This window comes from Mya arenaria, chromosome 1, assembly GCF_026914265.1.
Source record: "Mya arenaria isolate MELC-2E11 chromosome 1, ASM2691426v1".
NCBI lineage: Eukaryota > Metazoa > Mollusca > Bivalvia > Myida > Myidae > Mya > Mya arenaria.
This window is the reverse complement of record NC_069122.1, coordinates 25,263,250-25,291,095: the sequence shown is the minus strand read 5'-3', so window position 1 is coordinate 25,291,095 and position 27,846 is coordinate 25,263,250. Positions and strand designations below refer to the sequence as shown.

The 27,846-nt window shown below is 34.2% G+C and overlaps 2 protein-coding genes and 1 long non-coding RNA gene across 3 annotated transcripts in view; 2 read left to right on the top strand and 1 right to left on the bottom strand.

Moving 5' to 3' along the window:
• Positions 1 to 98: 98 nt before the first annotated feature.
• LOC128240407 (tubulin gamma-1 chain) overlaps positions 99 to 27,846 on the bottom strand; it is a 59,561-nt gene continuing 31,813 nt past the window's right edge. Inside the window, exons 8-12 of the mRNA XM_052957049.1 lie at positions 9,513 to 9,662; positions 8,956 to 9,108; positions 6,390 to 6,551; positions 4,938 to 5,129; positions 99 to 4,409 (exon numbers count right to left, since the gene is read on the bottom strand). Coding sequence (XP_052813009.1) covers positions 4,392 to 4,409; positions 4,938 to 5,129; positions 6,390 to 6,551; positions 8,956 to 9,108; positions 9,513 to 9,662 — 675 coding nt within the window. The 3' untranslated portion in view covers positions 99 to 4,391. The remainder of the gene's footprint in view (positions 4,410 to 4,937; positions 5,130 to 6,389; positions 6,552 to 8,955; positions 9,109 to 9,512; positions 9,663 to 27,846) is intronic.
• LOC128240464 (uncharacterized) lies at positions 13,437 to 17,705 on the top strand. The gene is made up of 3 exons (XR_008262175.1): positions 13,437 to 13,479; positions 16,779 to 16,918; positions 17,400 to 17,705. It is a non-coding gene; the product is annotated as an uncharacterized LOC128240464 (long non-coding RNA).
• Positions 23,638 to 27,674, top strand: LOC128240418 (uncharacterized). Its single transcript, XM_052957060.1, has 3 exons — positions 23,638 to 24,148; positions 24,469 to 25,050; positions 26,240 to 27,674. The coding sequence occupies exons 2-3, from the start codon at positions 25,034 to 25,036 to the stop codon at positions 27,474 to 27,476; spliced, it is 1,254 nt and encodes a 417-aa protein (XP_052813020.1). The 5' UTR covers positions 23,638 to 24,148; positions 24,469 to 25,033; the 3' UTR covers positions 27,477 to 27,674.

The following is a 27,846-nucleotide window of genomic DNA, read 5'->3' as shown; positions in this document are numbered from 1 at the left end:
GCTATATGAAACCTTCATGTCTGTCTTGGTTCTTCCAAACGACTAAAAAAGGGTCATATCAGGTTTTGTTTAAAAGAGTAAGGATTTAGTAACTCGAATAACTATTAATCCAATCATTTAATCTCAATACAAACAATATATACAAGGAGCAGAAATAGTTGTTCATAAATTCATTATTCATTAAGAGTTCATCACATTTCCACATTCAAAATATAACAATAGTGTTAATATTATTAATAGCTATAAGTTTAACAATGTAACTAAAAGACTAGTACTCAGAAGCAACAGCATGCCTGGGTGAGTTTCCAGTGTACTCCAAATATGGTAAAAATGGCATTTCTGTGATGAAACGCCCTATTTTTAGTAGTTTTGAGTGTTTAAATTTTATCTCCACAAGTGTGCTTTTGCTTACACAGTACCTCAGAAAGTCTTTGCTATTGATTTTCAAAGCAATATACATAATAAATTATATGACAAAAACTTTCCAAAGTGGTTTAGGTTTACATACGAAACATACTTTCATGATATATTAATTTTACATCAAAAGGAGTTCAATTTATGAAACCCAAAGATATGAGATTGAGAAACGGTCTAATTACTGTTCCGAAACTTAAGGACGGAAACATGAGACTCTTCCTTTTCGAGACATTATTACCATACATTGTATTAAAATTGAATGTCTGACATCAAGAACTAGGTAAATATATTGATAAATTTTGCTTCATAATAATAGAATATATTGGATAGAATAAGACATGATTTTTTTTATATCTTTTTAAATAATAAGATAATGTTAAGCAAGTCAATGCTACATGGCCAATACATAAGCTATGAGCATTGAAAAATTGAAAAGAAGTGTTTATGTTAAACCAGTAACCCCAGGAGTGTGGCCGGTATTTGCCCCAGATAGAGAAGATATCTTGTTGGTTGATACAAAATGTTGCCTAACTCAACTGACATCAGGCACAGAGTGATTATAAAAGCTCCTTTTGCGCACTTTGTGCTAAAAATATCAGAAAAGAAATCGGACATTCAAGTGTTCCCAGTTTTACCCCTTCCAAAAATAAAACAATCAAGTTGTCAAATTTGAGAGATTCATTTATGAAAAGAAATGCATACTGGTTATTTATGTTACTAGAGAAGATCATGAGAAAGTTAAAATCTTATGAAAATATTTTTCGAAGGCAACTCAAAAAAAAAGTTACGTGTAGTCAGATTTTGGAGCAAGTGGAAAAAGAACATGAATTTTGTTTAAAAACACGAGCGGGCGAAAGCAAAACCTTGTTGTCCTATTTCAGAAGAATTTAGGTACTTGTTTTAGGTTTCTGGTCATTGTGTAAGACACATAATAGCCTTTCGTGTTGTTTGATACAGCATTGCTTTAAAATGAAGTAGTTTTGGCATTTCTTTTATTCAAATCACTTAAAACAGTTGAAAAATATATTTGTTACACCTTGTTCTTTACAAAAATAGGTGTGGTAAATCTGTCAAAATATAGAACTTAGTGTGGCCCAAGCAGTACTCTCAGGTTGAAATATCACTCCTCTTAAAATGTTGGCAAATAAGGATATCTTACAATGGTTAATGTTCATTATTCAGACATGTACTTAAGGCTATTCCATTTCAACATATAACCCAGGGGAGGACGGCAATTTTTTAAATCATATATGGTGGGGTGTCTTTTTCACTAATTTACATCTGTAGGTGGTTGCCAAATTGTAAAATTTGCTTCTGATGGGGGGTGTCGAAATTTAAATCGCATATGACGTAAGGGTGAAAATCCCTTCAGACCGATCTAACAGATAGTTTGCATTACTTCCCTTGAAATGTTTATACTTTGCGGAATACTTCTGTTTTTTCGTTGATCACAACTTTTTTTTTTCGTTGATCGCAACTATGCAATATACCATAATCCCTTGCGGCATAGTAACTACTGCTTTCTTTCCGGGTTAAAACAAAGTCTAATAACAGCGCTAAAATCGGATTAATTACAACCCCAGGTTTGTTATAAATGATATTTTCTCATTATATATGGCATTTCAATGGGTTTATAATACATTGTAGAGATATGATATGCATGACAAGATATAAATCGCTTGACACACTACCTAGACAGGAGGTTGTGGTGGGTGGGGTAAAATTTTCACAAAAATATATGCTGTTCCTACTCTTATTTGATTACTGTTATGTTTTTTTTTTAAATCATACAGACTAAACACTTTTGCTTATAATGCTCCCTTCCTTTTATTTAAAGATATGATTCAAATATGCTGATGTTATTTAGTTTAAACATATTCATTTTACAATGATTGTGAAACAAGTTATTACAACATTATATTAATCACTCTCGTTGGCACGATTTTACGCGAGAGTGTGGTCTTGTGTTGTGGGGGAAACCGAAGAACCCGGAGGAAATCCACTTGTCCGGCTTGGTGACCACAAACCAAACTCACATGCGCCCCGGCCGGGAATCGAACCCGGGTCACTTAGGTGAGAAGCGATTGCGCTAACCACTGCGCTAACCGGACAACCATGCTGATGTTATGTTTTGAGAACATTACTTCGATCAAGATCACCATTAGAATTGGTTTGGCTGCTAGTACACCCACGACAGCAAGTGAACAGTGATGGACAACTAGTGCTGGTCAACAGACTACTGTTGGACAGCTTTCGTTTATTTGACCGCTATTTTGGTTGGACCATGAGTGTTGGTTGAACACCTGATAGTTGGACTGTAAGTTTTGGTTTGACAACCTTTGTTGGCTGAACTCTTGGATGGACAGCTAGTGTAATGGACAGCTAGTGATGTTTGAACTGCTACTGTTGGTTGGACAACTATTGTTTCGGGATGGCTATATATATTGAGTGGACCACGAGTGTCGTTTGAACAACTATTTGTAGATTGTAAATGTTGGTTTGACCATAAAATGTTGATTAGACTGCGATTAATAAATGGACCTCTTTTGATGCACATCTGCTGTAAATTGGACAGCAATTATTGGTTGGATTCCCATTCATTGGTTGAGTTTGTCAGACTGTTTGTTTTTTTGGGCCATGATTATTGATAGTCATATATGTATAAAATTATAAGTACTTATTACTACATTGTAAGTGCTAATTATTATTACAGGTACAATTATTCAATAATAATATTTATAATGCACAACATATTATTTTATATTATAAACAATAACTTTATAAGATCTTTAAATAAATTACAAATCTGTACAACCATGTTTTGTTTGTTTTCCAATTTATTTTTTTTAATAACGACACATCAACTTGCTTCAAAAATGATAAATATGCCATTTAATTTTGCACAGCAAACAAACAAGGAGTTCATGGCATAAATTATATGCTAATTCTCATCAAAATGTATGATAAGTATATTTCACATCAATTTCTAATGCATCATTAGGTTTGATGAGATCTCTTTGCCACTTTGAAGTCAAGGGACTTTGGTCAAGGACCAAAGTCCCTTGAAGAAAGAGCTTTTGCCAATTTCTGAGAAATGTTTAAAGGGTATGTTTAAAAAAGTTAAAATCAAGCTCTCTTTGACAGATGGACTGGAGATGTGCCATGTGATTCTTCCTATAACGGTAAATCGATGATTTCAATGTATCTTTAGCAATAAGATAATTTGAAACATAAAACACAGTGACTATAGAGTGTAACATTAAAATGATAGTAACCCTTAAATCTTGGGAAAATGTTGTGAATTAACACAGAAATGGTTCAATATATGTATCATCATTAACAGCATCCATAAAAGCCTAATGCAAGATCAGTGAATTAAATTTTTTACCTTTTATACTTGCAAATTTTATAACGCTTCTGAAGGGAGTTATTCCGGATCTATAAAAACAAATCGAGGTAGGACCCTCAAACGGTTAATTTGCTTCTGTAGGGGGGAGGTCTAGTTTAAAAGTGCCTTTCCCCCCCGTGGGTTATATGTTTAAAAGGAATAGCCCTTAGTGAATAGTGATAGAAATATTCTGCAGTCTTCAATCTAAGTTGAAACTATTTCTATATAAAAAAATATATTTGTTTTCCTACATGTCATTGCACTTTTCAAACACTGCTTCACAAACATACTCTCACTCAGTGACATACTTTGTACATGTAACCATGAAATCGTTTTTAACACTGTCAAAGAACAAAAAGCTTTTGCTATGAGAAGTCATTACACCATGATTTGATCATACACATCACTTATACAGATTTCAGAAGTTCATCTTGAACCTTTCTACTTAGACAACAGGCAAAAAGTTGCGTTGATCAGATCAATAGCTGATGGTGCTACTGTTAATCTTCACTGGTACTATTTCCTGTTGGTCCTGTGGCTTCATGGCAAGCATGTTATCACATCTGCTTTTAAGGTTTATGCTTCACTAGTCTCCTCCACTCGCCTGAAATGTATGAAACCAACATTAAGCAATAATATGCCATAAGAAATGTCTTCAACAGGGGATTATTGCAATGATTGTATAGCGAGATTTTCAATAAATTGTTATAATTTATTTACAAAATACAGCTGTATTATTGATAATAGCGTTAAAATGTAACACTCACTTGCAGCATTTACAGTAGTAGCAACCAGCCACTGATCAATTATAGAAAGTCCAAAAATGTTATCATTGACCTTATCATAGTTTGTGAAAGATGAAATTGTATTACAACATCATTCCACAAATACATCAACAAAAACAATGTCTCCCGCAAAGATAAAAGATTATTGATGAAATGAGCCTGACATGCCGTATATTATTCACAATGTTGATTGAGACCTATAGAAATCAGTTTTGGTTTCACGAAAAACTAACCAATTCTTCCTCAAAGCCTTCCAAGAAGGTGAGAGCCGAGTTTTTTAACACTATGAAAACAACAGAAAGCATGAAAACAATAATTTTGTTTGACTATATTTTCCATCATCATACCTGTTTTGATCCCCAGGACAGGTAGTCTGGCTTTGTAGCTGCCGTGTACTCGTCCACGAGCTGTTGTAAAGATTCCCGGGAATCGTCAAACTCATCGAGATTGTCCTTAAATATGTTTTCTTTCTTGAACTGATCCATGAATGCCTCACGCTTACGTAGCTTGTCATACTGCGACATGGTGCGCTGAAACAGCTGTAAAATAAGAATGTTCAAATGTTATAATAATGTTCAAATAATAATGTTCAATCTACATGTACAGCCTGCTTTTCCCTTATACTTAGTTAAGAGTTAACATTAACCACTTATTCATCCATGTGTCCTTCTGGATTGCGTACAGCTTTTATTGGTGGTTTGAATGATTTAAGTACTTGTGTGATCAGTGTATAAAAAAACATTTGGTCAGTTTAAGTGTGTTATCAGCGACAACACATCTACGCCACTTGTATCAGCAATGTCACATGGATTGAGCCACAAAGACAATCATTGGACTAATCATAAGCATAATTAGAGGTATTCCAAATATGTTGCATTTCTCCGAACAGGAGTACATTTGAAACAATATGAATTTCTTTAAAGGTGTCATGAGTTTAAATTGGGGATGCAAACAAATATTCAAAAGTATTCGAATACTTGAGGTTTTGTTTTTAATAAATCAAGTAATAAACCTTTTTACCTACAATTGTGTTCTTGTGTATAAAGTTTGTTCGTCTTGTTTTTACGATTGGCCCCTAATGCCAGAGGCAAGAATGTGATGACAATACACTACACCCAATCATATGTCAATAAAGGGCATATTGTCAGGACTATAAACAGTCCCCATAATTTTACAATAACTGGCTATTAGGTAAGTGACATCAAACAAGTTTAAATTAATTTCAGTAAATTTAAATGACCATGACAATTCAAGATAAAAGAAATCGGCATTCACACCAAATACTTGTCTTGGCTGCTAAGCTATGCAATATATTTGAATTTTTTTTTATTTTTTTTAGTTATATTAAGGAAAGGTAATCCCCGAATGAGGCTGCTCATCCTATGGAACGACCCTCCATTGGTGCATGATGTATTTAACCAATTTGTGATCTTCACCGATCAAATTTCGTATTGCATTGGAATTGAAATTAGTCGATTTTGTGTTTTGTTTGTTCATAAAGTATTGCCTTTTGTTGGGATTTGTTTGATAATGGGGAATTTTAGAGGCTAATTTGGAAGGAATTAGGCTTCATCTCGAGTACTGGCTACAACAAAGAAGGGTAAAAAGGCCTCGGCTTCACTTTAGTAAATAATAATAGTTTACTACAACTACTACAAGATTCATTTTGGAAATCAGATATTTGAATCTTAGATTGAAAGAATTAGCAAATATTTGAATATCAATTTTGCCATTTGTTTGCATCCCTAGTTTAAATACATGCATTAACAAAGGGGTCAGACTCAGACTGAATATTATACCGCAGATATACTAGTGTGGTTGGCAAGCATGAGTCCGGATACTCTATGTGCAGTGGGGATGTAGGGAGATTTTCTGGAAAGCGCCACTTGGATACTGGCTGGACCCCAGGGTATAAACTGAGCTAGCTTCCGCTCCCGAATACGCTGGAGGCTCTTGTGTACCTGAGTAAGGGAGGGAAAATGGTATTATTTATGAACATCATAAGAAGGCAGAGGAAAGCAGGATTAACCTTAGGCCTGTAAAGTAGCAAAAACACAAATAAGTTAAAACAATAATGCTATCAATGTAAAAGATTTTTTTTTAAAACTTAGGCCACCACAACACCTTCTTCTAATAAGAAGTATCATTGGGAGTAATGTATGCTCCTTGAATGGCCTATGTTGGTGAGAAGGCATCAATTAAGTTAATGGTTCCAAGTCCTAGTATATAGAAATAGGAAATGTGAAATAAGGCATGTTTTTGAAAGCAAAGCACAGTTTTTAATAATATTACAAACAAGAGGGCCATCATGGCCCTAAATCGCTCACCTGATTAAAATAGTTTAACCTTTGTAATCAATATAGCTTGATATTTGTTCTCAAAGAATATTGAAAAACATACTGGTCAAACATGTTGCCTGGATAATCACTGACAGGACTTGTTACAGTTGCCTGCACACTGACAGGACTTGTCACAGTTTCCTGCACACTGACAGGACTTGGTGATTGACTGCACACTGACAGGATTTTGTTCAGTTGCCTGCACACCGACAGGACTTCATGATTGACTGCACACTGACATAATTCGATTCTCATACCTGCACACTGACAGGACTTTGTTCAGTTGCCTGCACACTGACAGAACTTGATAATTGACTGCACACTGACAGCACTTGGTAAAAATACCTGCACACTGGCAGGACCTTTTTCAGTTGCCTGCACACTGACAGGACTTTGTTCAATTGCCTGCACACTGATAAATTGCTTGCACACTGAAAGAACTTTAAGTATAGATACACAAACAACAAATAGTGCACCATCCAATAAAATCAATAAACTGCCTTAAGCTCTAAAAATCAGAACACATTCAGCACCTTCCACTAATATTCTTCCATCTAGGTCAACATCACCTTCCTTCACATGAAAAAATCAAATTTGACTTTATAGACATTAAGGGTTATTCACTATCCACACCGAAGATAGGATTGTAGCTTAGAATAATGTACATGAAGTTTACAATAATCTACATGAAGTTCAATGGAAAAGTCTGATTATTAAATTTATTATTAAGTAAAAATAAAACCTCTTCTGAAGAATAAAGTGTATAATAAATATTTGAATCTATGAACCTAAAAAAAGAACAATAATTACCTTAGCAGTGACTATGTTGAAAGCTTAATAAAATTTAAAATCTATTCCCTTGTTACTAAAAATAGAAAGTAGTGGAATCTCCAACAAAAAGGGAGACCATATAGCAAGACTTGCTGCCCTTGCTTCAAGAGTAAACTTTACATAACTATCAGATTTTGTTGTTGTTGTTGTTGTTGATCAATCAAGACCCCTTGTTGTATTTTGGTAGAGGGTCACCCAAGGAAGCTTTCTGTCAAGTTTAATTGAATTGGGACTGGTAGTTTTAGAGGAGATGTTTTTTTAAAGCAAAATAGGAAGCTGGCCATTTTGTTGTTGTTGCTATTTTTATTGTTGATCAATCGTGACCCCTTGTTGTATTTTTGTAGAGGGTCACACAAGGAAGCTTCCTGTAAAGTTTCATTGAATTCGTATCGGTAGTTTCAGAGATGTTTTTTTAAAGCAAAACAGGAAGTTGGCCATTTTGTTGTTGTTGCTGTTGTTGTTGTTGTTGATCAATCGTGACCCCTTGTTGTATTTTTGTAGATGGTCACCCAAGGAAGCTTCCTGTGAAGTTTCATTGAATTTGGCCAGGTAGTTTCAGAGAAGTTTTTTAAGCAATTGTTGACGGACGGACGGATGGACGCCAGACAAGGACCGATCACAATAGCTCACCTTGAGCACTTCGTGCTCTGGTGAGCTAAAAATATAAAAAAATATAATAAGAATTAAAAAACACACAAAATACTTTCTTTTGTAAAGTTGAAGTCAAAATCTCAAAAACATAAAGTTATGGAGAGAAGTAAAAAAGAAAATAAGTATAACAAAAATCAAAGGGATCATAACTCTAAAAATACACAAAATCATGTTTCCCTTGCACAGCACTTCTCCTCAACATAGTCAATATGTGTATGAAGTTTAAAGTCAATACCTCAACAAATTTATGGAGAAAAGTAGATTTGTCCGATGACCTGATAGCCTAGGTCCATCAGTGATTCTTATATATATAGCCAGTCCACCACAAAGTGGTGGGGTATAATTATGTTGATAATCCCGCAACATAATTCAGGTGAAACAATCTACGAATAGGTCATCAGAATCGTATTACAAATACAAATTCACAATCAAAATTATTTCATGAGGCAACCTTTGTGGCCTGTATAATAGCTTATCAGAGTGATGGAGTGGTTTTTGCGTCAGGCATACAGTAAAAGAACTCCAATCGATCAATAGAACTGACCTGTGTGGGATCCACCTCTCCCTGTATGATGTTGAGGATGGAGATGTAACAGTGGTTTGTATGTCGGGCCACTGGTGTAGACACCATCATATTCTTTGGCTGCAGGAGTCTCCGCATCACGTCTAGGACAGTTGTCTTGCGTACACTCGCAACCTGTGGAGAAATGATAGTGGAACAGTTAATACATAATATTAGAATTTGAAATAGGCAAACACATTACAGGAAGTATATGCTTGACTCAGTGATACTCCTTTTCAAATGTAACACCTTAAAGCTGAAAAGTAAAAACAGAAATCATCAAATTACAAGAAATCTTTTAGACAGTACCTAACAGTACACAGTCATGTTATTTTAGTTTTAATCAAAGTGTTATATTTTCAAACAGTTAAGTTTTGCTATTAACTTTGGTAACTTTTTTTTTATTAATTTCCATACATCAGAACTTACTAAATCTGACAGCCTCACTCTTCCAATATCATTTTAATGCACTTCCTATATTTTAAATCACATGAACCAGGCACTGCAATATCTTTGAACAGTTTTTCATGTAACAATACCTGAGAGTCAGTTGTAAGTGGTGTGTAGCCGGTCATAAGGAAGTGTAGCCTGGGGGTGGGGATAAGGGAAGCTATCAGACCAATCAGATCGTTGTTCATGTAACCAGGGTAACGCAGGGTGGTTGTTGAGGTTGCCATCACTGTGGACACCTGGAATGTAATGTAAAGACTCCATTATAATCTTCTTTGTTTACATTATTTGACATGCCAAAACAGAGACATTTCTTTATATTCATTTTATAGATTGTTTAACATTCGTTTATCCAAACAATCTTTTTACAAAATTTTATATATTAACAGAACGTTCTTATACTAGAGCTATCACTTAAGGTGATTAATACCCCCGAACGCCGCCTCTCATTATGATTTATCATTGTATGAGGTTTTATGAAATTCCATCTAGTAATTTTCAAGTTACTGTCCAGACAAAAGTTTGACAAAAAAAACACAGAAAAAGGCAATAACTCTGTAATTTGCTAAAATAGTGTAATGATTCATGTACACTGAACTCCTTCTCATTGTGCTGTACCATTGTATAAAGTTTTATTACATTCTATCCAGTAGTTTTCAAGTTATGCTCCAGACAAAAAAGTAACAAAGGGCAATAACTCTGTAATTCGCTAAAATAGAATTGCGGTTCCTGTACACTGCACTTTATCTCATTATGATCTATCACTGTATGAAGTTTTATTAAATTCCATCCAATAGTTTTCAAGTTATGCTCCGGACAAGAAAAAGTAACAAAGGGCAGTAACTTGTTATGGGTTCTTGTGCACTGCACTTCCTCTCATTGTGCTTTATCATTGTATCAAGTTTTAATAAATTCCATCTAGTAGTTTGCAAGTCTGGAAAAATATCTGACAGCAAAAAAAACAAATAAAGGGCAATAACTCAGTAATTAGCTAAAGTGTAGTTATGGTTCTTAAACACTGCACTTCCTCTCATTGTGCTTTACCATTGTATGAAGTTCCAATGAATTCCATCCAGTACTTTTCAAGTTATACTCCGGACAAAAAAAGTAACAAAGGGCAATAACTCAGTAATAAGAAAGAATAGAGTTATGGTTATTGTTCACTGCACTTCCTCTCATTATGCTCTATCATTGTATGGAGTTTAATCCAATTCCATCCAGTAGTTTTTAAGTTATGCTCCGGACAAGGTAAATTGCAACGGACCGACCGACCGACCGACCGACCACAGGGTGACTCCAATATACACCCTTCAAACTTTGTTTGTCGGGGGTATAATAAAACTTGGTCAGTAATTAAATGAATCAATTTTACAATCAAGGGTAAGCCACATTTCAACAGGTACAATTTTGCACAGTTTGATCAGGGCTGAAAACAGATTTGTTTATAAAAAAATGAGTAAAATGACGCCGGAAGATGAGGGGGCCAAGTTAGGTGGAGGGGTGGAGGGGCCTTTGTAGGACCTTGGTGGGTGACCAGTGGGCAAAGCCCCTGAATGTTCATTTTTTTGAAGGTCAATAAAGGTCCTTAGTACTGGAAGTGTACTTATTTCACCATTAATCCTTTACAGTGACACACAATAACCCGTAGCAAATGATTGTAATGATAATTATAATACAGTGGCATTTACTTCAAGTGTTTAATTATTTGCTGATCTACCTCATGATGTTCTTGTACACTGTACTTCCTCTTTCTGTGCTTTACCATCTTATGAACTCTTATTAAATTCAATCAAGTAGTTTTCAAGTTATGCTCTGGACAAGTCAAAGTAACAAGGGGAAATAATAAATATCTTTTTTATAATAACTATATAACGGTAACTAGTTGAAATAGAGTTATGGTTCTTGCACATTGCACTTCATTTCATTGTGCTTAAACATCATTTAAGGTATTAGCCATGTAATACAACTCGGGAAACATCGACATATATCGCCACTCGCCGTAACAGATCGCGACTAACATCGGGCTTATTCGGCCTGTACTGTATGTTACTATTTTTAGAAACAGAAGGTATTTCCCCGCTATTCATAGGTCAATAATGGAATTTCTACATCGCAGTATTTGGAATGTCGTTGATATTTTTCTCATGAATATACGTTTAAAATAAATAAACATAAATAAGTGCACGCTGACAGTTGATTACGATACATCTAACAATTTAAGTCATTACAGTAAAACATGGATTATAAGTGAATTATTCTCGTAAGAGAAGATTTTCTGTCGAAAAAACGAACTGTCAACAAACAGCATGGAACTGGGATATTCAGATATTCGTATCAAAGGGCTATGAATGTAAGTATCCTTGAGCAGTTTTGTACGTTGATGTGTTCAAAAACTTTTGTTTTTAAATTTATCTTTGGAATTTCTTAAATCATTTTAATTAGCTATATGTTAAGACAGCATGTTGATATCTTTACATGTACTTATGTACATGTTACATATTTTTATATGTACTTATGTACATTATTTATGTTAATGATATGAGTATGCAATCTTTAATTTGATTGTTTTATCTTAGAAAAATATTGGACTTAAAATTGTGTTTAAAAATGATGTGTTTTGGTACGTGCCGAATTTTAACATACCATAATACATTTAGATACCCATTTATTGTTTACAAAATGCATATTTTCAAAATTAACCTGTGAGAAAATGTTGTACGTTGTTTGGGGCTTGAAGCCACGACTGCTTGAACACTAGCAACATTCATTTGCTTGGTGTTCGTCTCGTTAAAACACCAGACTGTCGTGAATCATTATTTATCATATGCACAAAAAACTACACATTTGTGCCTACCACCCCTTACTCTTGGCTAAATCTGATATGAGCGCAGAATTTGAATAATACTTGTGCATTTGTATCTTAAGGTGGTAGTTTCCGCTGGATGATAATCAGACGTCTAATTTCTTTGAGGCAGGAAAAATGACTGAATATTACTAAGTCAACAACACTGGGTTATGAAGAATTCCAGCCTGCACTAAATACTATGTCGGATCCTTGAGAGCGGATTTTACAGCCATGTTTATCCACAAAGCAGTCGCATCTGATAGAGATGATGTGAGTATTTCATATAAATCATATTTGACTTGGTTTTTAAACTGTCGGCTGCAAGACGACAGTCTTTAGAGAGCGGTATTTCAGAAACGCGACTAGTCGCCTGCCACGACATATTAAACATGAATATATTAATACACACCACCTGCGCAGCAACAGAACTACTTACGTGAATGCGGGGCGTCAAGTACTTGCTTATGTGTATTTAACGCGTTATTGCCCTTTTTTATGACAAACATTGCGTGTTACTCTTAGTATAGTTGTACTTGCAATTTGGTGAGTTTTATTGAACAAAGTAATGAAAAATAATGAAAGTATAGCATTTACATACGAAGTCATTTTACCCTACAACCAATAGTAAGCTACACCACATGTTTGCACCCCGTGTGACGTCACACATATCCCGGCATTCAAGACTGACCCGGCAAACCCCGGCAAAGAACATATTTTATGAATGAAAGCTATTAAGAAATAAATCATACGCGGTTAAAGAGTTCATATCATGTAATATTTTGTTAAATAGCTTTTATGTTTCAAATGATTTATTTTCAGCAGCAATCCAACTATTGTATTTGTTTGAGTAAGTTATTTGGATTATAACTATCACAGTGTTTCAACGTTATGCCTATTGTTATTCTGTACTATAGGGTGTAGTTTTTAAAGTCATACACACTATGGCGGCGATTATGCGGAAATGAAATTGAATGTTACTTCGAACACGTTCCTCTACAAAATAACCGACCTGTATTTAGTGTTATTGCTTCAACATCAATAAAAAAAAAATGGCATCAATGTATGCGTCTAAAAATGTTAAATTTAGATGGAGACAATCCAGAAATGAGCTGCCAGGAAGTGATCGATTTCGGACACGAAGGTACATGTACATTAGTCTGAAATAATAGACGTGTTATACGGGATTCTTCCAATCCCTAACGTCTAAACGGGTTTGTGCAAAAAGCGGGAGTATTTGGAAAATATTGAAATTGTATTAAATGAAGTATTTTATGGTTGAAATAGATAATTAAGGTTTATATTCATATTTTACCATGGAAGTGCAAAGCTATTTTGCAAAAAAAAAGCATTTAATGCATTAAAACACAGTTTTTACCTTTCCATTGAAAGGAAAGTTGACTGACACAGACAACAATTATGCCAAGCGGAACAACTTGACCCAATCGTAATAACTCGGCCACCTCCGACAAGCTTCGAGATAATACAATCGTAACAACTCGGCCATGGCCGAACAATGGGAACACCTAGGCCAGTATCCAACAGGAATTGACTATCTCGAAGCTTACAGAAGATGGCGAGTTGTTACAATTGATGGCCGAAATGTTCCGATTGTTGTAAAATTGTGAACTGCAGCCTTGCAGGTGCCCTTCATGTATATATTGTTATGTTTTGACAGAATGAAATGAAGAAAAAACCATCAAACTCATAATTATTCGCTGGATATTACTTTTTGGTTACGGAATTTATATAAAATAACATTATCTGGTAATATTTCTTGTTTTTATGAAATGTTATAGACGCAATATGCTTTAACCCCGGAATCCCGATCGGAATAACTACCCACTTGTCGTACAAAACAATTTGTACGTGAAGGATTTGTTGTGTCAAAAATCGTTAAAAAAATCTGTCAACGTACAATTATTTGGACTAGAAGGTACATCTAGCTGATCCACATCTCTTAGTCTAAATATTTGTACATTGACGGACTCTTTTTACGATTAAAAAAAAATAAAATATATATATATATTTACATTATATAAATACGGCAAATCCTTCATTACAACATCTTCATGTTACTTTCAATTCAGAGTTGATTATTCACTAAAATTATTTTGCATTTATAATTGTTGTTTAACCTGAAACGTCTCAACCATCAAAAAAGAACATATGTGCTTCAATAGTCTAAAAAAATAGACGTGTTATATGGGATTCTTACAATCCCTTACGTCTAATCGGGTTTGTGCAAAACAGGGGGGGGGGGGGGGTTTTGAAAGATATTGAAATCGTAGTTAGATAAGTATTATATGTTTGAAATAGATATTAAAGGTTTATATTCGTATTTTAGTTATAACCATGTAAGTGCAAATATTTTTTTCACAAAACAAGCATTTAATGCATTTAATGCATTTAAACACAACCATTTTACCTAGCATAGCAACTGGACCATCTCAGGTTAACTTCGAGATAGACCAGTCACCTTTTGTATATATAATTTTAACAACTTGACCATGGCCAAAAGGCTCCGATTGTTTTAAATCTATGTACCGCAGCCTTGCAGGTGCTCTTCATGTATAACAACTTATATCATTATGTTTTGACAGTATGAAATGAAGGAAAACACTCATCAAACTCAATAATTCGTCGCATTTTTGTGTACATAACTCATATTTTAGATAATTATCTGACCGGAATCCCAATCGGAATAGCTACCCACTTTTGGTACAACAAAAAATGTATGTAAAGGATATGCCATTTCAAAATTTGTAAAAAGATCAGTCAAGTTACTATTATTTGGACTAGTGCTTCAAGTGTTTGATTTATTTTCTTTATAATGTATAATGCACCTGTCAATTGTAGAGCCAAGCTGGGAACTGCCTAAAAATCAGTTACCCGGTTAGCTCAGTTTGACAGATCTCCATGCAAGTGTTCACATGGTCCTGGGTTCAAGCACCATACCAGTAGCATCTTTTCTCACAGGTTTACTTTAGAACCCATCATCCAGGGGTTGACGATTATAATTTTTTTATTAAATATTACAGGCCATGTTCTTTTGTAAACTTTCAGATTGAGAAGTGCCTGGATACAAGTTTAGTATTGTTAACATCATCTGATATAATCAAATGGAACAAAGCTGAAATGGCTGCCTGACCTGACTTAAAAATCGGATGGCAATACATCAGACTAGAAGATTATTAGTATTGAGATGGACAAAGTGAAACATGAGCCTACCAAAGCTGACAGATTGCACAAGAAACACATAAATGCAGGTATTTGCTGAGATATTGTAATTATTTTTTTAAACTTCTCATTCATTTAGGAAGTTCAGTTGAAACAGAGTTGGCAAAAAATGAACTAAGGTATATACATTTTGAATTCTAATTTTTAAATGAGAACTTTACTGGCCAGCACAGATTGGTAAAATGCTAGTCTACCAATATAAATGTGCCTGGTTCGAATCAGTAAAGCTGATGAATGTACTGGTTGTGTAGCCAGGATGTGAATAGGTCTGCACTTGGCTGATAATGCATATCACTTTAAAATATTAAGCTGCACTCTCACAGATTGACTGTTTTACTAACTCTTTTTTTATTTCTTGATCTTGTAATGAATTATTTTATTTGAATTTCTGAATACTGGTCATAAAAGACAACTGGAAAAAGTAGATTGCTGCTTTCTTATATTAATTCAGTCAAAAAAGACAAGTGAAAATATTGGAACGCTGATTTCTTATTTTAATACGATCAAAAGATTGTGTTCTATGCCAAAAATCTCATTATTAGTAAAGCGTTAGTAATGCTTTTAACCATAAAACAATTAGTCACAAATGTAAATATAAAAAAAACCATGATCATATCTTTTGTCAGCAGTTTTATATCATCAGTTTTCATACTGCTTTTCATTAGCTTATTCCAAGCCAAAAAGTAAAAGAAGTTGTCAAAACATTCAATCTGTGACTGAGAGTGCAGCACTCTTACAGATTGAATGTTTTGACTACTTTATTTATTTTTTGTCTTGGAATGGGCCAATTTATGTGAAAATGCATGTTAACCATTCATATAAGATTGCTGACAATAAATTAGTCAGAAAATGTTTATATTTAAGTTCAAAATGTTTTATGCATTTTTCTTAAATCGTTAGTAACACTTTAAGCCATAAAACCTTTGTTTTCAACCTGAAATATGGAAGTCTGCAATGTAATATTTTGTCAGTAGTCTTATATCACTGGTTTGCAGATATTTACGCAAAAAATAGATCATTCTAAGACAAAAAATACAAAAGTTGTAAAAACAGTAAATCTGTCAGAGTGCAGCTTTAAATGACTAAATGTTTTGATTTGGCTCAATTCTCACCTAAAATCTTATAGTTTTGTTGCGCCTAAATGGTTTGTTTTTAACAACATTACACTTGCATATGTATAAATTTGTTCTTAAATTTGTAATTTAGATTGGAGGATTCATTCTCTGGAAAATAGAAAAGGGCAAGTTACATACTGTTATCATTGCCATGACAGAAACCATATTGAGGAGCTGGTCCACCTGTAGGAAGAATTGCGCTATTGGTTGGAGCAGCACTATTCCCCAGCCATACACCAGCACTTAGTTTGTCATAGGGAGCATTTCTGAGCAGTTATGAAGACCACTAACTATGCAGGTATGTCATAATCAAAATCTTGGTTTATATATTTTTTTTATAATTTAGCATATGTTGAGAAGAAATATATTTCTAGATTGAAGGCAGACACTATAATTTGATACCCCAAAATATATTTCTTATTTTAATGCGTTATCATGTCTAACTCATTTGACTTAAATGATCAAAGCAAAAGAAATGCAATTGATTAATCTGCAGATATGCAAATGTAAACTTTTTCACTGGGGAAATTGTTGCCACTTGTCTATTTATTAAAGAACATATTTATAATTAATAATGTTTAATCCGTACACAAACCATATGCCTTCTTTGTTTTAACCATCAATGTCAAAGAGTCCAGCATGATAATGGATTAAATTGAAAAAAAAATGCATTAATTTATATGAACCCTATATGAACAAAGACATTTCCTAAATCCAATAAATTATAATTGAATATTGATGCAGAGTTCAGTTAGAATATAATATAACTTTTTTTGCAGTTGTTGCAGTGAAACTTGCACCCAACTCAAAATCTGACCTTGTAAGGCCAATATGAAATAACTGTGTGGAAAAATGGGAAAAACCTGCAGTCAGGAATGCACGGAAATCATCAAAAGAACAGTGTTAAATTAATCTTGAATAACTTGACATTTATTTTGTTTGACATATTTATTCATGGTGCAGTGAAAACATGTTTTTTTTCCTCATGGTTATTTAAATTTAGAATTGATAGGAGGGAACATCATTATGTAGTTTCATGTTCATAGTCAGATCAAAATCCATGTACATGTATAAATGAGCATTCGAAAATATCAAAATGGAACTTGTTGTATGTAGTGTAAGTTAATTAACATAATAAACAAAAATATTTAATAAGTTTCAATTTATTATGCCCCCTTCAAAGAAGAGGAGTAGTATATTGCTTTGCACATGTTGGCTGCTACGTCCGTCTGTCTGACAGTAGACCAAAGCTTTTCCTGGTTGATAACTCTACAATTCCTAGACCTATTGTCAAACTTGACATGAAAGTTTGGTTTAACCAGTAGATGACGCCTTTTGATTTTAGGGGTAATATGGTCAAAGGTCACAGTGACCTTGAACAGGAAGGTGTCAAAGAATGTCTGACTGATAAGTTGACAATACCTGCACCTATGGCCCTGAAACTCAACATGGAGGCTTAGCCTGACTATTAGATGATCCTATTGATTTAAGGGATCATTGGGTCAAAAGACAAGGTCACAGTGACCTTGAATGCTTAAAGGTTGTACTAATAATGACTGGACAAAGCCTGCACCCATGGCCCTTCAACAACTTGACTTTGGGGTTTGGCCTGACCAGTAGGTGAGCCTATTTATTTGTCACAGAGACATTGAACGCAAAAAGCTTGCCTGTGTGACAACTCGACAAAGTCTGCACCCATGGCCTTCAAACTTGAAATTTAGGTTTGGGGTGACCAGCAGATGACCCCTTTGAATTTGGAGGTCAAGTTCACAACTCCAATATTGGTCATTAAAACTATGTCATTTACTTATTCCCTGCTGCTACGAGGATACATGTTTATCAGCAAATATCAGCCATCATCTGAATATGATTGAAAACTTTACCAACTACCCTCATACTTTGAATAGCATAATCTTAAAACTGCCTCTAAGGCATCTTTTGTCAATGAAAAACCAGCTGTCATTTCGGTCCATGCATATTTCATTCAATTGTCCAGACATTCTTGACAGCATGGCGCTTATTAATGCTGCAGGTTTAAAATTTAAGACATTAGTTTTTTTTCTTCAGCACCATGCAGATTTATTAACACTTTTATAATAAAAACAAACTAGAAACATATTTTAAAAATATTGTTTTTTTTCATGGTATGATGCCACAGCACCATGCAGATTTGTTTTCACTTTTATATCAAAGAAAGTAACTCAAGCACAAAATTATTTTTGTAGATATGTGGACTCTGTTGATAGAAATTCTGGGAGGCATTTTTAGGCTTGAAAGAGCATCATTTTAAAGTTATATTCTTATTTTGTCCCTTGAATCTTGGGTATAGTTTGTATTGTATTAGCATTTTAAAGACATTGGCTTCAACAGACCCTAATGAAATGAAGGAATGTAATTGCTTACTGAAACTGTTAAAAGCGACGTCATAAATTGAAGCAATTTTAACATAAGGAATATGCATTTAACTAATTTAAAGCGGTTAAAACTTAGGAAACTTGAATTAAGAACCTTGTAAGCCATTGGATACATGATTAACCCTTTGATGCATGATTGTGCCAAATTGCCCCTTTATCTATTCCCGCATGATTGTTCCAAATTGTCCCTTTATCGATTACCGCATGATTGTTCCAAAATGTCCCTCTATCGATTCCCGCATGATTGTTCCAAAATGTGCCATGCTTATTTACGGTCACTTATTAACATATCTGTTGCTTATTTTTTCGCAACAAATGCATTTTTGTGTAATATAAACATCGTTAATTATATAAATAATGAAAAAAGATGATGTTACTATTCAAGATTTTCGGAAAATCGCGACTAAAAGAGACAGAGGTCAAACACGCCTTAAAAGTTCACAGCGCATGCTTGATGCGTGCTTGTCTCGTTTTTTTTAATGGAAAATCCCCATACACTTCACTAGCTATTTAAAACTACCAATAATTAATATCATATAAATATATCGTATTGATCACGCGCTAATGACGTCACCTGTCATGGTTTAGAAATGTGTCAAAATGGCTGATTTACGATGTAGTAAACAAGAGTCTGGCTTGAATAAACACATGTCATTTGTCACTTCTGTTTCCAAAAATGGAATGTTAATCCGGTAATAAAACTGTCCCATTACGTCTGTTAATCAAAGTTAGTATTTTGTTGTGAATACACAGATAATAATAAAATTATATGTGATATGACCCAGTTTGACAGCTGTTAAAACACGTGTTCTCTCGATCTCGATAAATACACAAGAATGTTGTCGTAATTGTCCATGCATTTCAGACCTTGATTTATTGGCTTGTGTTGACAGATTTTAATTATAATATTATTACGGAATCACTAAATCTAATTTAAATAGCGATTCTGACTATTAAAAATTCGAGTTGTTCGGCTTGTTGAGGGCAATATCTAGTACGTTCCCAAAGTTTTTAAAACTGCCAGTAGCAGACCCAGCCTTTTATTTTGATATTTACAATTATTTTATTCAATTCATTTCAAAACAACGGACATGCCAATTTTATTTATGAGAACAATTAATCTGAAATAACATTTGTTGTTTGCCCAATTAAATTGTGTTTATTTTTTAACAATGCATGATTTCTGTGATTTGAATATTTGTTTCTTGTCAAAACCTTTTTAGATTAAACTATGATCACTAGATTCGAAATTTAATACACTACAAATACTATATTCATTATTTGAATTTCTAACAATATTTTAATCAAAAGAAATACTACAAAATATTAAAGTTGTTATGCAAAGGTGTCAATGGAAATATAGTATAATATGAAATCAATTGAAACATCTTCAATTTTTCACAAGAGTTGTGTTTTTCTATAAATATTCAACCAAATAATTTAGACAACAAAATAAAAATTATACCACTGGATTGGAAATTCATTTACCTACAAACTTTATATCGAACTATAATTGATTAAACCAAAAGAAATACTAGAAAAATAAGTTAGAAATGCATAGGGGGCAATTTTTCAATATTCTCCAATAATCTCCTATGCAGTAGGGGTAATTATAGGGGCTTATTATCTATTGGCTACTGGTTATCAATGTACTGATAAGCCATGCAGTGGCAGGCCTAATATGGCTGATTTGACATGAGGGAAAGGGTTAAGTAGGGCCAATATATTTGTGCTTATTATAATCACATTTATCCATCTTCATCTTCCTTAAAGAGTGTTCATCATTTGTATAAAATCATTCGATCACGTTTCATTTGTAAGAACTTTGCGGTAGTGTTTGCTTGCGTCAGTTACATCACGGACAGTCTTGCAGCGCTTTCAGCGCTTTGATTGTTTTTATAAACACACTGTATTCAATATTCAAAGGGTGGTGGTGGTGGTGGTGATAAAGTGCTAGTGGTGGTTGTGATGATGATGATGATGATGATGATGATGATGAATTGTATTGATACATTTAATAATTGTCTTTATATATACATGTATGTATCAGCTTGTTTTTTGTTTTTTTAAATAATGTCGAGAAATAGTAAACTGTTTATATTTTATTTTGTATATGTATATCAGTATATTTATCTATAATAATTAGTTAGAAAGGCTTTTAAGTGCAACCTTTTTCCTTTACAGCACTAATCATTCTGGATGGGTAAAGTACCTGAAGGGGCTTGAAAACCAAATCAGCATTGAGTAGTTATCATCTGTGCACACACTTCAAGTACTTCAAACTTCAAATGTTGGAGAGTGAAGAATTATTGTGAACAAATCTAATTGTTAGAATACCAATGACAAAATAAAACAGATATACATCAAAATACCCACAGAGAGGGTTTACATGTTATGAAATTAAAATAACATTAGTTGAAAACTTTCCCTCTGACATTTTGGAGGGGCATTTCCGCCTGCTTAGTATTCTTGTTTCTTCACATATTTTAGTTTAAAAAGACACTCATTCCTTTGAACTCTGTATTCTGAGTTAGAATCATAAGTAGAATTAATTTGTTTGAAACAGTACATTTTATGAATAAGTCCAATTAAGCTTTTTTTAAATTTTTACAAGAAAAAAGTTGATTTTTAAGCATTTTATTAGCTATAAAAATGTATGGTTACATGACATTATGTATATTTTCTTCAATTGAACGGTAAACTATCATAAATTGTCTTTTAAATTGTTCATTAGACATCATAGAAAATATTTAAAATGATTTCAGCAGCTTGCCATATATTTAACTATTTTTTATGAATTTTATAAAACTGCTACATATTTTCAAACATCGAAAAACTGCTCTTTTCCGAAGACTCACAAGATCAATCAAAATGATTTTTTTCCAAGTGTATCAATAATGTGTTCATTTGAACTTAAGTTTTCTGTTAACAGAAGTTCATTTTACCAGAAACCGTTGTGTTTATTGCATAATCTATGATAATGCAAAAATAAATCAAATATAGACAAAATATTTACTTGTCGCTCTTTGTAGCCCTTTTAGTTTGGGGGTGGGTGTAATGAAACATAAATAACTTTTTTAATTCACGGTAAAAAATCTTCAAAATTTGGATTAAAGTCCCATATTGTACAGTGATTATAACTATATTGTCGGTTAAAGTTTTTATAAAAGTGTGTATTATGCGGCTAATACCTTAAGTTTAATTAAATTCTACCAGTAGTCTTTAAGTCATGCTCCGGAAAAGAAAAAGTAAAAAATGGCAATAACTCAGTGCTTTAATAGCTAAAAAAGTGTGATGGTTCTTATACATGGCACTTCCTCTTATTTTGATTTACCAGTGTATGAAGTTAAATTTAATTCCATCCAATAGTTTTTAAGTTATGCTTCAGACAAGAAATAGTAACAAAGGGCAATAGCTCTGTAATAAGCTGAAATAGAGTTATGGTTCTTGTACATTTCACTTTCTCCCATTTGTCCAAAATTGGTGAGAGATTTTTAATTTCAGTGAGATTTTTTTTATAATACATGGATAATGAAGTGATTAAACAATGCATAACAGTAACTTGTTTCATGAATATCAATATATTTACAAATTTACAATATATAGATATAATATATACACTTGCAGACATGTGAACTTTTGGCAATGACAGAGAGGTAGATTTAGGTCTCAAAAGCGGTAGTTTGGGTTCAAAAGCGGTAGAATTTCTAATTCCTTGAATTTTCAGTCAAAATCAATGATGGAAACTAGGGATGAGACGATACAGTGAATATCGATACTGTATCGATATATGCTGTTGCCGATACGTATCGATACACAAGCCCGTCGTATCGATACGACTTGGTCGAATTTCCGTGACGAAACTGTTTTATACCGTTCCTTAATAGGTGCAATTTGTATTATTAGGTGTAAATTTTATCCTTTTGTAATACGCCGTCTCATTGGTTGATTGGTTAGGAGTAGCCAATAGTATGCGTTGTTAGGGAAGCGCTCGGCATAATCATCAGTATGGCGGACGAAGGAGATTTTGTAGAATTGAGCAAGCCGAAAAGTACCTCATCCCGCATCTGGGATTTCTTTGGGAACCCAGTGTATCTAAGAGATGGTAAGAGGGTAGTCGAGCGTGAGAATGCAGTATGTAGGTTGTGCAACAAACTCGTAAAAAACAGCAAAGGAACCAAAAACATGTGGTTTCACTTTAAGCGTCACCACAAGAAGGAATATGCAAAATTAAATTCACAAAATAGTCTGGCCTCAGCCACATCAGTTCCCAGTGAGAGAGTCTTCAGTGTTGCTGGGGACATAGTTACAGCAGCAAGAAGCCGCTTAGCACCAGACTTGGTCGAAACTCTTTTGTTTTTAAAATGCATGGGTGAAAGTTTTCCGTATTAATACGGAATTCCGTATTTTCGGTCTTCTCAGGGGTCATTTTTCCAAAACGTGTAAATCCGGTGAGTTTTTCGGGGGGGGGGGGGGGGGGGGGGGGGGTACCCCATCATCCACCATCAACATCGCGATCCACTCAAAATCGAAGACAAAACCAAGTTAAATTACTGGTTTTCCAATTTCGTTCTATAAATAGCGTTGACATAAGCAGTAACTTTCTGTCGGCGATATCAGCCGAATGTTTCCGAAAACAGTCGTTTCTTTTCGTGAAAAAGCATTGTAATTCCAATTTTCTCCGAGTGACCTCGGCAGTTTCCGCGCTAACAAAAACTTTGATGGCGGAAAAGGCCAGTTTTCGCCGAGGACTTACGGTCAGTACCCTTTACGACTTTTACGACATACCGCAAATTGGAAGCAAAAGTAAACAAAAAAATTAATCGAAATACTGCTGTCAAAATTGAACAATGAAGTTTCTACCCCCAGGGTATAATACTAAAGAGCTTGAACAGCCTGCGAAAAACAAATGGAGGTGGCAATGGCTGTCAGAAGTCGATTCGAAGGGTGTGAAATGGTCCGATTGGCTCCAAAAGATAGAAGTATGTGGTGTGGCTTTTTGCAGTCTGTGTGGGAAAACAATCAACTACAAATCAAACGGAAAGAAAGCACTCAAACTTCATTGCGAAGATGCAAACCATCAGAAAAACCATAGGGTAGTGAAAACCAATACGGTAAAATAGTGTTTACTATATATATTAATATCATTTTTATTAGTTGTATTTTCACTTTCAGTATGTTTTATTTTTAATCAGTAGTGTAGTAAATACAAAATGTGTTACAATGACACTAGTACTTATAATCATCATGACACTCATTTATTTATTTTTCTTATTTGGTGACCATTAGGAGTTCCCTATCTAAAGAATTTGAGACCTGTACAAAAATGAAAAAAAATATTTTTATTGATAATGTTTGAGGTAAATTAGGTTAAGACATAAAGTCATATTTGATGGTGACACAGCAAGGTGAGATTTATCTTATATATTTTTAGGTCCTGCCTGGGTCTTCACAAGCCAGTAAGCAGTCTGAGTCTATGCTAGACAGGGTCGCCAAGCAACGCGCCATTACAGCATCTTTCCTGAGTGAACATTGCCTGCCATTCACATTGGCACCAGAGCTGTTAGAGTTTGCAAAACGGTTGAGTCAAGACAAACAAGCACTAGACAAGACCACCATTTCTAAGACTAGTGCTACTTACATAAACACACATGGCGTTGCAAAAAGTTTGAAGGAAGAACTAAAAGATAAATTGAAAGGCCAGGTGTTGTCATTAAATTGTGATGAGGCCACAAACAACAATAATGACAAGATATTGAATGTGCTCATTCAATACTTTGACGAAGAGACAGGGAAAATTGAAATTGCTCATCTGGGATCCAGGAAGCAGAACTTTGCGACTGCAGCCAATATCTTGAAATCCCTTGAAAGTATATTGGCTGAATATGCTATTGAATGGACTCAGGTAGTAAGTGTTTTAATGGATAATTGTTCAACAATGAGGGGAGTACGAGGAGGTGTTGAAACACTTATCAGACAGAAAAATCCCAACCTGCTTGATGTCAGTGGTGACACTGTGCACATGGTAAACAATGTCGCGAAAACCCTACTCAACTGTGTTGACCAGGGTGTACCAATGTTTTCATCTGACTTGTATTATGACATTGAAGAGTCTCCAAAAGTACAAGAGATATTCAGTGAGGTACAGAGCCTGATGAATGTGCAAACTCCAAAGCACCTCATTAGACCAATTTCAAGTCGGTTTCTGCAGATGAACGCTGTGGCATCAAGGCTAATGGAATGCGTTGATTCGCTGACTGTCTACTATTATGGCTTCCTGTCAGAAGAAGAAAAGGAGGGATACAGGTGATTGTTTAACATAAATTTGTCCTTAAATATAAGTTAATAACATAAGTGGTTAAAAGCTAATACATCCTTAAGTTTTTAGTGAATTCCATTGCTCTGGATACAATCATCCATGGCATATGTAAACTTTTCACTTGTTTATTGTTTGTTTTTGTTTACATGAAGCTGTCAGACTTAGTTGTCATGCTTTGATAGTAACTAAATAGATGATTGAATATTTTACATGTATACAGTTCGCCAATTGTAAAGGTGAGATTATCTACTGTAACTTGTGGCTTTTGAATACTGTTTGAATTAAAAGAAAACATATTTGTGTGAAAATTTGTACAGTTACGCAAAAATGATGATCATTTATAATGAATTATTAAAATGGTGTTTAAATACTAAGAATAGTTTTGAAAAGCTACAAGTTGTATGTTGTATCCTTAACATATATGTGCATATTATATATATATATAGTACTAGACTCCTTAAATATATTTGTGGTTGCTGCTTTTATACTCTTCTTCTTCATTTATAGTCTGCCTTTTAGTTCAAATTGACATACGCTTTTATAGTTTGTAATTACTAACCTCTCTATATGTAGTTAGCTTATTGTAAAATTTTATACAGAGTTAAGAAATGCTTAATAAGAATACAAAAAAAGATAACAGAAAAGGCTTATTTATTTAATAAATTCCCTTAAATATTTAAAAGGATAAAAATGTATTATTGCTGAATGTATGTATATATTGATTAAAATAACACATGTCTGATATGTCACATGATCAAGCAACTTTTAAACTTAATGATGTTTTAAAGCGATTTTTATCTAGTATATACTTAAAAGATGGTTACATGGTCTGGTTATAAATATTATTGATCTATAATTTCTTTAATGACTTTATGTACGTTTTTAGGCAGCTGATAAGCCAGATCTTTCAAGATCACAATGTCTCAGACCAAGCACAGGCAGCCATCATCCTTCTTCAGCTGTCACAGGAGAGGCAGCACAAGTCAGTCACGAGCAATGAGCGCAAGGAGCGGATCCTAGACAGTCTTTTCCATAATAGGAGGGAAACACTGGTTAAGATCAATCTGTTTAGGGGTCTACTGGATGTGTTTCAAGGGTTTGTGAAACAGTTCCAGAGTGAAAAACCCTTGATTCACACTCTTCACACTAGAATGACAGAGGTAGCCACAGAACTGTTGGGAATGTTTATGAAACCTGAGAAAATTCCAGACAGTATCACTAAGTTGATGAAATTAGATGTCACTGACAGAACTCTCCAGAAACCGGACAGAGGTATTGGTGTAGGGAAATATGCATATACTGAACTCAACAAAGCAAGAATAGACAAATCATGCAGGCACTGGGTTCAAAATCTGTATGCTAACCTCCGACATGGGTATGTCATGGCTGCCAAAAAAATGCTAAAAATGCCAATTGACAACAAAACACTGCGTTGGATGACTGCCTTGGACCCAGACTTAGGTAACCACAGTCAAACCTCTAGTGCCTTAAAGCGATTAGCTAGTTGCTTGCCAAATGTGTTTTCTGACGAACAGAATGGGCATCTAGCTGAAGAGATTGACAAGTACTGTGTTGATCCACAAGTGAAGGATGTGAGGTCGGAGTTCAATGAGGAGGACAGAATTGATACTGGCTTCTGGACCAAAGTGTTCAAAATAAAAACTTTCACAGAGGTCCGCTACCCAATGCTGAAGAAGCTTGTTATGGCTCTACTGACCATCTTTAGCGGACCTTTGATTGAATCCACATTTAATATCATGGATGATATCATAGAAAAAGACAGGACCCAGCTAACAGTGGTCAACTATGAAGCTGTGGCCATTGTGAAGACTTCCCTAAAGAGAAGAGCTGAAAAAAGCACTAAAATGAGAGTTAGTAGAAGTATGATAAAAGCTTGCATAAATGCATATGCATCTTATCAAGACTATCTGAAAAGAAAAAGGGAAGAAGTGGAAAAGAAAAGGACAGAGAAATTGAACAGCTCTATTCAAATGCTGAAATTGGAGAAAGCCAGTAGAATAGCCAAGTTAGTGAGACTGAAAAACAGAATAGTCAACAGAAAAAGGAAAGCCACTAGTGGTTCTAGTTGTGGACACCAGTGGAAACGAATTAAATCAATATAGACAGGCCATCAAAAATTCAGTTTAGGGACTCTGATATATTTTGTAAATGCTTTTAACAATATCTTGTATAAATTTTATATCCACTAGTGATTCTGTTGGGACACCCAGTGGAAAAGAAATATAGGCAGACCAGTGAACATTTAGTTTAGAGACTTGTAATATTTTGTAAATATTTTCTTAGCAATATTGTTGTATGTATTTTATATATGTGTATGTACAAGTTATTAAATGTGCTGTTTAACTTGATAAAAATATAATATAAATCTTAATTTCTATTCTTTTTTCTTTTTTTTTTTTAACGTTTATTGAATGAGTTACAGAGTTAAATGAATTATTGATTAATGAGCAAGAATTTAAGTATTGAGGGATG